The sequence below is a fragment of the Anastrepha ludens genome, chromosome 6, assembly GCF_028408465.1.
Source record: "Anastrepha ludens isolate Willacy chromosome 6, idAnaLude1.1, whole genome shotgun sequence".
Classification (NCBI taxonomy): domain Eukaryota; kingdom Metazoa; phylum Arthropoda; class Insecta; order Diptera; family Tephritidae; genus Anastrepha; species Anastrepha ludens.
In genome coordinates, this window is record NC_071502.1 from 20382220 (window position 1) to 20398932 (window position 16713).

Below are 16713 nucleotides of genomic sequence, written 5' to 3' on the forward strand. Positions count from 1 at the left end.
GATCAAATACAAGTTCATTTTGAAATTTTAATGTTGATTTGAAGCAGACAGCTGCTTCCTCGTCGTACCAATATGATAATGGCTGCTGTAGACGCACCGGTTGAGACTATGCAACTCAATCGAGGTACACTAACACATCAACTATTCCAACGGCTCAAAAGTTTACACACCGCCTATTGTGAAACGATTTTTAATGGTGTAGCCCATGATGGAAAGAATAATGAGAGGGCGCCTATCGTGGTACCGTTACTTTGTTGCTGTCAGCGAGTTTCACAATGAGTGACGTCATATTATCACAATTGGTGACCGATTATCATTTTCGTAACTTGATTTAGCATTTTTTAATTTTTTTTTCTTATTTAGTCTCGGAGTTTCCGTTCTTTTTTCATGACATTTTTCTAGCCTGTTCTAATTAAAATGTAATGTTTATAATTTTGTAAAATATACATTTTTTAAAAATTAGTTCAATAATCCACTCAGTTTTATTTAGCTTTACTTTTTTTTAACATCTGGTCACATTGCCCGCGATTGCGACTATTGTTGCTGTTCTTCTCCTTCCAGCAATTAACCTCTCTCTCGCTACTGCAATGTTGCCTAATTTTGGATAAAAAAACGCACTAAAATGCCCATTTAAAGAAAATGAAATACCAATTTTTTATTGAATTACTTAAAGAATTTTGTTTGCGTGATAAATTGTCTTCGAAATAAGCGGGTTTTTTTTAAATAATTGTGTTATGGTTAGGTCCAATTTAATTTATGAGCTTTTTTGTTAAAAGAAACTCTTTTAATAAGAGAACGACATTTTCGCTATACGAGTATTTGAAGTTATGTAACAAGTTAAGGTACTGTTTTTGTAAAAATGTTGTTATCGTTTTTTCAGTATTTTCTTGTATTTTGTTGCTTATTTTTACTATGAATACACCTCTTGATGCCCTATGTCTCTCCAAGGATTAAGGAGTGGAAGAAACGACTACACCTCTATGGTTTTAATTCCGCATTCAGTAAATTCAAACGCTTTTTAAAATGCGTTAAAGAAGAATGTGAAAAAAGAAGATTTAATATTCTTGCATAACCTTAAAAAGAGCACAAAATTAAATTTGCACTTTCAAAATGTCAAATTTTATACGAATCAACAAATTTTCATTAACACTAAAATCTTCTTTATAACAATAACTTTAATAACACAGTTTTTTTAACGTAGCTTTAAACTAAAAAATTAAACAAACACCAAACTTAAAAATTTTCGCATTTTCGGTATAAAAAAGCACTAAATTTATTCCGAAGAGCAAACGGTTGGCAACATTGCACAACTCAGCTAATGTGATGGCATGCACTCTCTTCTGGGCGCAATCTTGTTTATATCATTCTTGGGTATAGCCCAAATGATACCGTTTGCCGGTTCTCAGCACATTTGACAGAATGAACGAATGGGCTGACGTAGCCCGGGTAACGAATCGGTTTATTAACGAAAATACAAAGAATGTGTTAGTGATATACGAAAAAGTTAACACACTGTAATTTCGTTGCGTTTAATCAACGATAGATTTGTGTGAGTATGAGTATGTTTAGATGAGTGTGCGAATATGCGTGAAATGATCGTGCAGAAATTGGCTGCCGAATACCAAAGTGACATTATTTTGGACGTTGTTTTTTCCCATAGATATTGGCCAAGCCTAGTAATCTATTATCCTTGCACAGCAACCTTACGATAATTTTGAAATTTAGAGGTAAATAGATTTTTTAAAAGAAGTGCTGGTCGTAGGGAATGTAGGTAAATATGGGATTTTTTTAGGCGCATGAGAACTACTATAGTTTGACAGCTGAGAACTAAAAACTGTGTGGAGATGCTGGTTCAGTGAGGCTTGGTAAGTACTCATGAATCGTTTAATGTCAGAATAATGCACCCGAATTGCGCAAAATTAATTTGAAATAAATAAATATCTGCGCGAAGTTCATAGAGCGAAGAGTTAAAGAAGGGAAACGTCGCCATTCCCAACTTGTTGGGCTTTATTCCTCGACTATGTTGAAAATTCTACGTAAGGATTTTGGCTTAGGAGCCTATCAAATGCAGCTCGCGCAAGAATTGAAGTTCATTTAGATTTATTATTCAGAATTATTGGAAAACTTAGTCAAAAATCGGACTGATCGAATGGACTATATAATTCGTGGCCATCGCGGACACATACCAGATAGCACAGACAAAAAATAAATGCCATGAAATTATCTACCAGATTATAATAAAAACATAAAACATAAATGAGTGACTACCATTCGAGAGTGCGTTGGTGCGAATATCCGTGCATGAAACAGTAAAATGAAGAAGTTGTTTTTTTTCTAATAAAAATAATAATAAAAAATATCTGCCGTGGGATAACGTGAAGACGCCCATCACAAATGGGAGGAGGAGCTCGGCCAAACACCTAACAAAAGTGAACGCGCCAATTATTTATTTTTTTGAAGTGAAACTTCTTAGGCGTCGATGGACGAGCGAGAATGGAGAGTAAAATTTCAAGGTCATGCTACATTTTCGTTCCGCGAGAGAGAAAAAAAAATATAACGCAGAGGAAAGAGAGAGAGAGATCTATACCTTATATATATCTTAGATACACTTTAGTCTACTTTTCCTGAGTTTTTCCTTGTGGTTGCTAATTTCTAGTGAGAAATAACAATGCCTACTTTTTGGTGATTGTTTTTTTTTTTAGTTATTTAGAAGATAAACCTCGTAAATTAATACGAGTATGAGCAATTTATAAGGTGACTTTTGCTATAAATTTTACTTATTGCTTACTGCTTGTGTTTGTTGTTGTATTCGAGATATCCGTAGCACCTGCACTAAAATTTGTATCGAAAGTGGATGGCAGTAACGCAAAATGCGTACAATGAGCTTCAATAATGACGTGCGTTTCAAAAGAGTAGAGGAAAAAACAGCCTGTTATATTTACTACAACACTTAACAGCAGTTAACAGCTCTGTTAGGTTTCAGAACTACTTGTGGGAACTATGTTTAACATGAGAGAGAAATTAAAGAAAAATGGAGAAACGAATAATATAATATACTAAAATGTTTTACGAAAAACTTTCTGCCAAAATTTTATTTCATATGCACGAACATTACATTAGCTTGGGGAAAAAGAAAACCATTATTTCGTAAAATGTTTGCGCGATGTTTAGCTGCTGGGCGATGCTACGACTACTACCGAGCCGATCAAATTCGAGTATTTCCGTGATATCGACATTTTCTCTAATTAATTAAATGTTACACTATCGGCACCATTAACACTATTCACACATTCAACGGACTGGCCTGCATTATTGCCAAATCCATTTCGTCACGTTCCAAGTAATCTTTCTCCCATAGAATAGTGTTTTGAATTTAGTTCTCCGAACAGCCATTGATACTCTTTTCGAAATGGTCTTTAATTCACGGAGAAACCCACATTGAAAATCTTCTCTGAACTCAAACCGGTATACCAGGATTTTTATGCTGAGTTTATTGAATAGCCAGAAGTCACACGGAGGTGCATGGCCAAAGCACAAAGGAATAGGGGGGTTGAGGAACTTTATAGGACAATTTTTTGCCTAATCGTTAAAAACATGGAAATCTTATACGTCTTCACATTGTAGCCATTGTTAGTACATACATACATGCATTCAAACATGCAGCCACACACATGCATACATACATATACATACATTCACATTCACACCATTCACATATACCTACATGCCAAATTTCTGCCTCAAAAGTGGCCTTCTGCAAAAAGCGGCCACCTGATCATGAAAATATAACGGCAAAAAACATCAATTAAAAACCAATTTTTTATCAGCGTTTTCCTTGCAAAAATCCATACAAAGTTAACCAACTATTTAATTTGCGACAACAACAATAAAGCCATTTTCTATTCACTTGTCAGTCAATGCCGAGGTGTTGCACAAATGGGCGGCTACCGCATGGTCAAACCACAAACGCCATAGCTGGGGCAAGTAGCTGCTGTGGCCTCGAAAGCAAAGCACAATTTATGGTGCTACAAACAACAAAATGTAACTCTCAGGCTGTAGCGTTGAGAAACTTGACCGTTGTGAAGTGCAAATCGTTGGCCATTTCTGAAATGTGTAGCTGATTTGACCAAAATGTGAATTGGCGAAGAACAATAATTTGCTAGGCAGTGCTGCGCAATCCGCTAGTAAACTAGTAAACTTAAAAAAAAAAAAAAAAACGAAGAAAAATGATTAAATAAAAAGAAAAATTATTTAATTGAATATTTAAGTTAGCAACAAAAACGAGTTTCTAGTTGCGCTGCACTTGCGGAGTCTTATGTGGTTATTGTTGTTGCTAAAATTTTTTTATTTTTCTTACTTAGCGTCAATTGCATTTTCGCGGTATGACCGTGTTGGCCTTGTGCTAATCCATATTTAAGAACACGACGCAAGCGCAAATGCGGCAACAACAAAACACCAACAATGGCAGCAGCCCACAACCCAGCTGACGACTAGCAACACTTTCAATAGCAGCAACACCAGCAGCAGCGCCATCGAAAGCGGCAAGAAACTCCACCACCGTCAAGACCCACACAGCCAATGCCTGCCATACGCGTGCACCCCGGCGTCTGCACCCAGCGTCAGCGTCAGCGCGTTCGTAGCTTAAGTTTATTGTTTTACTGGGCGCTCCGAGAAGCGCAGCCACCGTCAAAGTCATCATGCTGCAATGCTGGTTGTTGTTGTTGGTTATATTATATTTTCGTTTTTGTTTGTAATTCTTTTTTTCTTTTCTTTTCGCTTTGTTTTTCGTTTAATAAAATATTTATAAGCAATCCAGTCAATGATACTCGAGCCTTCTATTCTACTAGCAAACAACTACAACAAATAAGCATAAAAAGTATCTATTATAATAAGAAATTTGATTTTGAAGCACAAAAACAAAAACTTAACGCAAAAAAAGCACATAAAATTCCGAATAACAAAACAAGTCAGCTACTCGTATTTGTGGCTGTTCAATGATTTTTTAAATACCATTTTACCAATTTTATTTACACAAATCGCCAACGCAGCGTTCAAGCGTTTCAGAACGTTTTCAGTCATCGATCAGTAAAGTTCGAAATCGAGTTGATATTGTTCGTTGCAAATCGCATTGTGTGCGAGTTGAACTTGGAGCGCAACAGTCCATGCAACAAAGCGTAACGCGAAGTGCAGTGCCAACGACAAGCCAAACGCTGGGCAAACGTGCAACTTGTTGAAAACACAGCGAGCGTATTCAAAACAATTTAATTCCGAGCAGCAGCGTTTTACTAATTACACATACATACATACGTATATACATGACATATCGCGCTTTTTTACGCTACGGGTTCTCCTCCAAGGGAAATTAAGCTTGCATATTGAGTCGTTTTTTGTTTTCTTTACTTGCTTGTGTTTGTTGTGTGTTGCTTACTATTGTGTTTGTTGTTGTGTTCGAGTGATCCGTAGCGCCTGTTTACTAAAATTTGTATCGAAAGTGGATGGCAGTAAGACAAAATGCATACAATGAGCTTCAATAATGATGTGCGTTTCAAATGAGTAGGGGGAAAATCACCCTGTTATATTTACACCGCTTAACAGCAGTTAACAGCTCTGTTAGGTTACAGAATTACTTGTAGATACTATATTTAACATGAGGGAAATCTATTCAGATCAACCCGATATACCTAACCAAACCTTGTTAGAAGACCCACAGTGAAATTTTCGAAATTGGAAAGAAATATATTTTTAGAACCTTTTGAAATTGTTTGACTTTCTAACTATGAAAAAAATAGTACTAAAAAATTGTTAGAGGGTAACTATTTTTTAATATTGTAGTTTTTTTAATAGTTAGAAAGTCAAAAAATTTTAAATCCATGTTAAGGGGGGAGCCTGCTTCAGAGGATTCAAAAAATCGATTTTTTCGTGGATTATTTTGGGAAGCAAAGAAACATTCGATCGAAACGAAACTTTCAGGTTTTATTGTTATATATTTCAACAGTCTTCTCAAATTTTTTCATTGAAATATATGTCATATTATGCCTGGTACAAGCATTTTGCCGAGACGCCTTGAGTGTGCATGTGTCGTGCGGCGGGAAAGATGCCGGTCGCAATTTTCATCTGAAACCAAAACCCCAAAATTTTTTTATTTTAGTATAGTATAGCTTCTAGTTAAACCAAGAAAATTAAACAAAAAGTGAGAAATTCAACAATTTTTCGCTAATTAAAATATAATTTTTCGAAAAATGAATTCACTTTAGATTGTTTAAAAAGTGGGTTAATAATAACTTTCTTCAGGTTTTTAGCTTCAACTAAAAGAGAATTTAATTCCGAATACATTCAATGTTATCTCGTTTCGATAGGACGTTTAACCTTTTCCCTATCTTTCCCGCCAATTAGGGAAAATCGTAAAAATAAAAAACCGAGAAATCGCACTTGGAGCGATCCGGCCGCTCATATACCTGCTCGATGCTTGCTCACAATTTCTTCTGTAACTCCGAAAATATTTTGAATTTGCTTCTGAAATTTTGAGGATACATTCTTGGATAGTTTGAGAAGTCATTTATGCAAAAAAAAATCGATTTTTTGAAGCCTCTAAAGCAGGCTCCCCCCTTAAATAAAGTATCAGACCCACCATGAAAGAAAAATGGAGAAAACAATAATAGACTAAAATGTTAACGAAAACCTTTCTTTCGAAATTTTATTTCATACGCACGAACATTACATTAGTTTGGGGAAAAGTAAATCGATTATTTCATAAATCTTTTCCTCAATTGGTTTAAAATTATTTTGTGGTTGATCTTTAGCTGTTAGGCGATGCCACGGCTACTATTATGCCGGTCAACTTCCATTATTTCTGTGTTTTATCGGCATTATCGACATTTTCTTTAACATCAAAAATGCCTGAATGGAACCGACGAAACCAAAATTGTACATAATTAGCCGCTTCAGTATTGGCACCATAAACCCCATTCACAATTTTAACGGCCTAGCCTGCACTATCGCCTTTATCAAAGAAACTCAAAACTGTAAAGTGTGCCGAATTTTCTCTTTGTTGACTTCCATTGTGAACACCCTGTAACTCACAACTGAATGGAACAAACAAAAAACGGCAAAAGAATTTTTTTAGTGTAAAATGTCACCTTGACAACGAGCATAAGCCTTAAATTGATTCATCAATACTTTACGAGATATCGATTACCACAGTCAACTATCGAGAAAATAATGGAGAAAAATAATTTCTACTTTTTAATTCGTCAAAATTTTAAATTGCCACAAATATGAACACTTAATGGCACACCAAAAAAAAAAAATAATAAAACACAAAAAATGCTGACCTCTGTGGGTCGACCCCTTCGGGAATTTTGATATACTCACTCAACGCCATCCAACTGCATCACAGTTGAGACACCCTATAACTAATGATTTCATAATATTACAAAAAATGATTGTTTAATATTATATTACACAATTTTAGATTCAGATCACTAGCCGATATGAATAACAGGATAAATACTAGGTGCCAAAAAAAAATCGAAAAAATTCATTGTCAATTTTTAAAAAGATTTTTTTAGCTTTGAGCTGTTTATCTCTCTAAAGTACTGAGCTTAAAAAAAAACACAAATAACAACTGTACCTACCAAAACCAAAGCTCAGTTAAAAACAATAAGTATTGCAATAAAATAATACCAAATGTAAAATTTAATTAAATCAACTTATTTATTTCACCTCTTCAACCACTTAACCTAATAACTGATTTATTTCCAAGTACATATACAATACATACATACGTACATTTATATTGTATATATACATATGTAATTTGCAATAGATTTTTTCTCTCTAACTGCATCATTAACATTGATTTCTAATTGGTTTACTTTTTTTGTTGCTTATTACTTGCAGATCATCATCAGTGCAATGGATCGTTTCGTGTGGTTCGTACTGCTCGTCGTGATGTCGCATTTGGTGACCGAATTCACACGCGTCACTGGCTATGCGCGCGGTAATCGGCACGATGTTGTTCTTATAAATGATGTGAGTACGAACACTTGTTGCTTTTTCTTACTCGTACATGTGCATGTGCATACATCTGTAGGTGTGCAGTGTTTTTAAGCATTTAATTGTTAGTGTTGTAATATTTTGGGGTGTTGTAATGTAAGTGGGGCGGAGTCGTACGATAATTGAATGTTTATTAGTAGCTACAAATATTGAGAGGAGAATGCACTAACATTTGTTGTATGTTGATTAGCTTAAAAAGTTGAACAGTTTATGCTAAAGTAATTTACAGCTATCGATATTTCGTTACACGACAGCAACATGAAAAGGGTAAAAAGCAAGCATTTATTTCAGAAGCAAAAAATAAATTGGAATTTGTGGGGCGATCTGTGTGCTTGTTTGTTTTTTCTTTGTCAGAACGTACCCTACAGGAAAAAATGAAGAGAGACTGGCACTAGAGGAAATAAATAGTCAAGGAATCAAAAATTTCCCAATTTTTGGCGATTTTTCAAAAAGCTTTATCTCCGTAAAAAATGTTCGCACAGGAGTTAAAAAACAAAAATCTGGGCTCTCACACCTGCTATTTTCTCATCTCACAATGGAAAAATACACATTAGCGGTTCTATTGATTATTCTATTGTTTTTCGGATTATTACACATTAGGATCAATGCAATTTTACATTCGTTTGAACCAATTTTCGTGGCCCAATTTTCGAATCACTTTGTCCAGTCGCATTTCCAAGGCGTGTTGTTGTTTAAATTATTCAAGAGGTGGGTCATGCAAATGCTCATCGTACGAGTACTAATCCCCAAGAATGCTTCTATCTCTCTGTAAGAGGCATGACGAAGTTGCTAAAAACAAACCCTAGCTGTGACCAGGAGAAAATTCATTGTACCATTGTTTTACAACATAAAAAATTTGAATAGCAACCCTCGTACGCCCTATGAATTTTGTCCATGATCAGTACTATCAGGTATTTGAAATTCGTTTCTCTCAATTTGCGAGCAACTCCTTTAGAAAGCTCTTAGCTTATTCGGACAAGTAAAAAAGTTCGAGCCTTACTTAAAATAATAAAATATAATTAGCGCGTGCGCTTCTGTTAGGTGTTTGGCCCAACTCCTCCTCCCACTTGTGGCGTGTGTTTTGATGTTCTTCTACAAGTAGAAGCACCAACATTTTTGAGCGGACTTCGAACGGCAGTTAGTTTCTATGAGGAATTTTTTCGCGGCAGAAATGCAGATTTGCCTTTGCGGCCGTTATTAGAAAAAAATTGTGTATATCATTCTACTGTTTCATGCAAGGAGATTCGAATTTACACTCTACCGAACGGTAGTCACGCACCAGCCCATTCGGCTACGGTGGCCGCCTTACTTCGTCGATGAAATTAACAACGTCAGTTGGTTGTAGTGGTAGTGAAGAATGTGTCAGGTTTAATATTTTTTTACTTCCATTTTGACACGCTAATCTGCCGAAGAACTTTTTTTTTTGAGTATAGGCTCACCTATAAATCGCCATGTACAACGTGAGATTTGAGTATTACAGACAGAATACACCAAGGCGCCTTCATTAAAAGTGGTGCCACTAAACCATCAACAATATTTTATACTTTTAATTGTAACGACAAAGTATTTGCAAAGTGGAAGACAAAGGATAAATTCGCCTTGTTTCATTCTATGCTGACAGCCACATGGAGACGGCGAAAGAAAAAAACCAATCAGCTGATTTACCGATGCCTCCTTTAACAGATTCGCCTTTGAATGGGCAGAACTTTTTACTTAAACTAATATTTGCTAATAATCAGTTGCTCACCATGGCATTTAATGGTCCATGAACTATTTCATATTATTTTATTATTGAAATTATTTTCGAAGCATTCAATTTTTAGTAAGCAAAGCTTCAAATAATAAAAATTTAATTAATTAAATTCAATTATTATTTTGCTCTCCACTCTCCTAGCAGACAAAAAGAATTTACAAGAATTTTTTTTTATGAAAGTAAATATAAAAAAGATTTTTTCCAATCTGTAGTTGGACTCATAAATAAATTATAAATATTGAAATATAAATTAAATTATTGGAAAAATTTAATTCAGTCAAACAAAGTAGAGTCGTAAAATAGCACACAATTAATTATTATTTTGCTCTCCCTCTCTCCTTGCAGACAACCTTACAGCCGAAGACAGTATCGAATATGATTTTTTATCCGGGAGAAGAGTACGGAGTTTATGAGCAACAAATGTCGCAATACAGCAACTTCTATCCGATCAATAATAATAACAAATACAGCAGTAATAACAACTACAACAACTATAACAGCAATCCGAATATGCAGCCGATCTCAGCATCAAATGGCGAATCAGCCGCGAATAGCTTCCCCTTTAGTTTTCGGCCACTAATTGATAGCATCTTCGAGGTAAGTCAAAAGACTAGAAGAGAGAATTCAATAAACTGCTGCTATGCACAATTTTAATTTGTGCTCAATATTTCTTGCCTCAACTTCAGCTTAAGAGAAATTGCACAATTCACTTAAAAATTCCAACACAATTCACTTAACTGATGCCATTATTTCTCCTTTCTTTTCGCACTCACCCACAGATTCCCATATCAACATTGCGTGCTGTCAACAATTTAGTGGCGCGTCTAACCGGCAGCTATCAACACCAGGTGCCATCAATGACCGCGGGCGTGCTTAAGTCCACAAATGCCAATGAGAGTCCGGACGCATTGGAGGCCTACCGTTCCCTACAAGCAGCACCATCTGCGGCAGCAGCGGCCACAACAGCCACAAACACACCGCCGCCAACGTCTTTCAATTCGCACCCAGCGACAACACAAAATGATGATAAGACTAGTAATTTAGACAATAAAGACGGCAACAGGGTGATCAGGTTGCAGCGGAGGTCGTTACTGCGAGAGGTGAACGCGTAGAGTAGTGCACTTTCGGGTAGTAGTTGTTCAGTTGAGAGGCCGTTGTTGACAACCAAGGCGTAGGAGGGCAATGGAATGGTGACAGGAAGTAGCGGAAGCCATGTCGTTTTAATGCCCTGCACACGCATACAAACACACACGCACACACACAAATATATAATATATAGCAAGCAACACTTTGGCCTAACTACGTATAGTTCATTTGCACTTCCTTCCACCGATTCATTTTCATTCATTTTATTGCTCGCTCATTTGTTTGGATGTGCTTGTCTATGCGTGTGTGTGTGTACAGCTAAGTGTTTTGTTTGTGTTTTAGTTGTTCTTTACGCTCCTCCTGGTGGTTCAATGTGAACATATTTGCATAAACTTGTTCTAAAGTTTGCAATTAGTTTTTTTCGTACACCTCGATTGTTGTTCTTTTCCGTTTTTGAAACTTGAGAACTAAGCCGCGTGAAGCACCTTTCACCGCCGACTCATCATCAGCGCTTGTGTTGAGTTGAATTCAAGGTGACTATTTGATTTTTTTTTGTTTTTTTTTTTCATTTCTCGCACAAATTCTATTTTCACTCTGCTCTATTTCACTTTTACTTTCTATTAGTTCGTTCTTTGCACAGTCGTTTCACATTCATTTTCATTTGCTTTGTGTATTCCGTCATTTAAGTTAATTCTTAAGCGCGCAAAGATTTCTTCGTTTCTCTCACAATTAATTAAATGTTTTCTTCTACGTCTATTTTTATGCCGATGTCCCCCTTGTTGGCATTTTTTATGTTCATATTTTTGATGTGATATTAATTTAGTGACACTTTTAGTAGAATTTAAGACAATAAATGTTAATACTATTTATAAGAATTATTTTTTATGTAAATAAATATCAAGAAATATCTTTGTCAATCTGTAAATGGATTCATAAATAAATTATATTAAAATAAAAATTAAGTTGTCTTACAAATTTAATTAAATCAAATTTCATTAATTGGCGCTTACGCCCATTTTGGGTGTCCGGCCGAGCTCCTCCTCCTATTTGTGGTGTGCGTGATGATGTTGTTCCACAAATGGAAGGACCTACAGTTTCAAGCCAACTCCGAACAGCAGATGTTCTTTCATGAGGAATTTCTTCATGGCAGAAATACACTCGGAGGCTTGCCATTGCCTGCCGAGGGGCGACCGATACTAGAAAAACAAAATCTTCTTCATCTTGGTCTTTCACCGAGATTCGAACCTACGTTTTCTCTGAACTCCGAATGATAGTCAAACACCAACCCATTCGGCTATGGCGACCGCTAACAAAGTAAAGTCGTAAAATAGCAAATAAGATAAAGTTTTCGAAGAATTTTTCTGTAGTTAGAATGCGAATTGGAACCTGCTGTTTATCGAGACTTCAGCTGCGTATGCAGACGACCTAGGCTAGGCAGATCGACCGGAGGCGATATTCGATCGTTTTCGCGCGCTCTGACAACGTATTCCGAGAATAAAGCTCTAAAACAACACGCGACGTGGTGGACAAAGGCGCTAAGGCTACCTAGGACAAGACATGTGGAAAAGATTTTTAGAGGTGTTCTCTTCAGCACACCGTTATTTGGCTTCGAGCGAATTTGACAGTATCAGCTGATGAGCTGACGTCACATGGTATGTGAGACTGAATTGAGACACTGAAAAAAAACTGAGATTGTTTTGGTGATATACGAAAAAAATCAAAAAACGGGGTTGACAAAGGTGCTAAGTGCTAAGAATCAGCTGATGACCTGACGTCATTTGGGATGGGTTTATAAAACACTAGGATTGTGTTGCTGATATCAACACAAAAATCAAGCAATGACACTTCGTTGCCGTCTGCATAACGACTGATTGGACGAGTGTGTGAGTACATGGGAAATGATCGTGCAGAATTCGGCGGCTGAATATCCCAAGTGACGTGTCAGCAGAAATTCCCCTCACAATTTTCTTTTTCACCATATTTAAAGAGCAAACCTGGTAAATCTATCACCCTTGGGACAAGAACAAGATACGTGATTTTTTTTTTATTCTTTTAAGTGAACTGAGTTTCCTTTCAGTAGATCTGTGGGCAAAACACGTCGCTAGCAGCGCGGCAATAAGACTGAACACCTCAAAAAAGTAGTCAAACACTAATTACGGTCACTGACTGATAATTCGGAGCTTTCCGGAATGTTAAACTATGCACTCGCGCCGACAACTACCACCACAATGACTACGACGCTTCTACCCTCAGGGGAAGAGCAGGATCATCTATATTTAGAACATCTGGGGATCTCTTTCAGCTTTCGGTTCATCAACTATTGCATTGATTTTCAAGTTGAACTGATGAAAGCGGGAAATAATCTCTTGATTACCACTGACAGCCAGATGATGATAAAAGCCATTACAAAGCAATTAACAACCTCCAAAGTAGCCACGAAATGCCGCACATCCCTTTACGAGATGGCTGAGACATTTAGCCGAAATGTAAAATGAATTCCTATCGGCTATTATAGTATTCCTGCCGGGCTGATGAACTTGTTGGTCAGGGGACCCTAGAGATGGTTTCATCGCAAACGAAAGAGATGCGGTTCCCCTGAGAATCTGTGGTCAACTCCTGGAAAGATGGGCCTCACGTCAACTCGGCGAGTGCTGGGCTAGTGCGCAAACGTGCAAAGTTGCGAAACCCTTCTGGCCACGAATAGATCGGGGGTGATCGAGAAAACTTCTAAGGCTAACAAAACCACAGCTCTCGAATTTTTTAGGTATCCTTACTGGACATTGTCCGTTAGGTGTCCATGCGGGAAGACTTGGGCTTGCTTCAAGCCCTTTCTGCAGAAGCGGTCTGGAGAAGGAAGCGGAATTATCTCATCACCTTCTTCTCAGCTGTCCTGCTTTCGCTACACTTGCGGATATTGCGGATGTAAATATCGAAATAGCAAAGCGTTCCCATAGACAGCTTCCAACTTTGCTTTTATCTGCTCACATTTTTTCCCATCCAAAAACAAAAAGCGAATTACCGTACGATGCTGCTCTTTTTCCATCTTAGCGAAAATCACGAAACACGTCTTACTCGAATAGCTGCCAAATCCACACTAACCTATCAGTCTAAAATTTGTTTGGCCGTCGTTTTATAGATGGCAGCACACGATGCTAACACCAGCTTCCCTCAGGAAAGCCCTCTGTCGCCAAACACGGATACTTCTTCAACGGCTCTCGGAAAATGCTTTAGTCGAAGGCATACGCCACTCCGTAAGTTTGTTTTGCTATTCAACCTTTGCACATTGATAGTCCTTTACCATCCTACAGTGCTAGGTGCATCAATGTTTTACCACTTGAGATCCGACGACTTGTTTAAGGCGTAATATTTATATACGATAGGGTTGGACAGGGTTGTCCATATTCCGTCGGGTCCGGATTTCGATGACTCTTTGGGCCCATTCCAATCGACGAGGCTTGTCCGCACGCAACGATCTTTACGTCAATTGAATCTTATACGGGAAGAAATGCAAATCAATGCGTATAATTCATTGTAAAGTGGTCTGAGCAATGCCCTACTGCTGAGAACGGCGATTTTGGAATGTCCTTGGCGACGTCTTGGTCGGTTTTGATTTGGCCTCTTTGGATTAGAAAGAGCATCACCAGTCGAAAACCTTTCGTACAAACGTTTCATGGTGTTCTTAGAAGGCGCACTTTTCACATTATTTAATTTTTTATACGCACGTTGAATTTTCACAGTCCAAAATCTGCTTGGACTGACGCTTCCAACGCGGTATGTCATTAAGCGATCTGACGACTCTGTCAAAAGATACAGGGTTGCCAGATGGGTCCGTCGAATATTGGCAACCCTGTAGTATCCGATGCCATTGACTATTCAGATAAAGAATAAGAATATTGGACAAGTTTCAGTGTTCCTAATTCAGTACTTCGCTCTTATAATTAATTTTATGTTAAGGTTCTCAGATATAGTTACCTTAGGTTAGGTTAGGTTAGTCAGGTTGCTTGTTTATCACAAGACACTCGGTTGCCCTAAGGCGCATTGTGCTATCAGCATTTGTTTTCCTTTCCCTAACTCAGTTGCTTAAGCCACTTAGATATTTTTAAGAAGGTAACTAGTTCCTCCAGTGAGACATTTTACAAATTTCCCAGACCCTCAAAGACATAATCGCCAATCTATTTGGCACGGCTTTTTTAAAGTGCAGTGGAAGTGTAGTATTGACTCTATTTCCTCTTCATCTCCACAACTCCTTCAGAAGTCATTGTGAGTTACGCCCATTCTACTGGCTACCGGAAATAACTGTGAGGACACTGGCAGTTGATCTGTTGAATCCAAGCAGACATTTTGTTCTTTTAAAATTCAGTTTCGCCAGAGCGCTTTGGAGACCCTACAGTTAGTAGTCAGAAACCACCAAAGACTATTGGTTTCCGCGATTACGCTCAGGTCAATCGTAGTGTATAACTCATTCAGAGGAATGCTTATGTCGTCTACCACTCGCTGAAGGTCCAGCTCAGAGCCTATCCTTGCACACTCATCCGCTCTTTCATTTCCCCCCACATCAGAGTGGCCAGGGACCCAACAAGTAAGGTGTTTTTTTGGTTGTTGGATGAGCGACAGCGGGCTTCTACATTCTTTAACACATCTTGAATTGATGCACATTGAGGCCTGTGCCTTGTTCGCTGCTTGACTATCAACAAAAATGGTAATACTTGCTGGAGGTAGATCCATCAGTCTTATTATTTTTGCTTGGCCTATAGCGTAGATCTTAGCTTCGAACACGCTCCACCAGTCTGGGAGTCTAAATGAGCAATTTAAAAATGATTGTTCCATGTAAACTCTTGTTCCAGGGACATTGTCCATTTATCATCTGATATGACTCTAGTCTGCCTATCCTTTCTGTCGGGTATTCGTATTTTGCACTCTCTTTTCAGATCCTTCTTGGCAACCAGATAGTCTGTTTTCGATGCATCTTGCAAGTGTTCCAAAGATAGTAGGACTGCTGGTTTAGTCCTGGAATCCTGGATTTGGCCGCTGTCCCTTTACCATATACAAGTATATCAATGGGTGGAATATGTAGGGTTACTTCCAGCGCCAACTAAGGCGCTCAATCGAGGCCTGTTATTCCTAATCGTTGGACTTTTATGATATTTTTTAGGTAGGATTGTGTCTACACCACCTCCCACCACACGAAAGCTCCATAAGTCAAAATAGGTCTGATGATCGTATTGTGCGCCCAGTGGTTGATATACGGTTTCAGGCCCCATTTTATGCCAATGTTCTCTCATTACAAGCTATCTCCATCCTTTTCTCGGTGCTGCTTTGCCGAGAAAGCTTTGAGTCCAGAATTATGCCAAGGTGCTAGGTTTCGTTCGATAGGGTCAGTGTTACTCAATCTGTGGATGGTAACTGAAAACTCGGTATCTTATTGTATCTTCTACGTAGTGAACAGAACTGGTTCGGTCTTGGCTGGAGTAACCATTAGAACGTTTGAGGTCGCCCACTTGGAGAGTTTCCTTAACGCTGATCGCTTGAGCCCGCTTATAGGCGAGAGAAACTTCCCTGTCGTCAGGATGACTGCCTCGCCCGCAGAATACCTTAATTTCGTCCCTTTAACAAGAGGACTTGAAGAGCGGAATAGTCTTCCTAGAAATCTTAATCTTGACTTTGCGATGCCAAGGCCTCTATTTAAATCACTTTTTAATTCTTATTATTTGGCAAATAATTTATATATATGATTTTAGTTCTTAAGTTTCTGTTACGTCAGCCTGTAAATCTCGCCCGTAAGGTTGTTACCATTAACTTAAATAAATAAAGTAATAAAG

The 16713-nt window shown here is 37.8% G+C and overlaps 1 protein-coding gene across 2 annotated transcripts in view; it reads left to right on the forward strand.

The window, feature by feature from the left end:
- The window catches only part of LOC128867367 (probable serine/threonine-protein kinase MARK-A), an 89341-nt gene extending 77523 nt beyond the window's left edge, over window positions 1-11818 (forward strand). For both annotated transcript variants that reach the window (XM_054108518.1, XM_054108519.1), the window contains exons 2-4: window positions 7900-8031; window positions 10154-10405; window positions 10588-11818. In XM_054108518.1, coding sequence (XP_053964493.1) covers window positions 7900-8031; window positions 10154-10405; window positions 10588-10920 — 717 coding nt within the window. In that variant the 3' untranslated portion in view covers window positions 10921-11818. The remainder of the gene's footprint in view (window positions 1-7899; window positions 8032-10153; window positions 10406-10587) is intronic.
- The last annotated feature ends 4895 nt before the right edge of the window (window positions 11819-16713 follow it).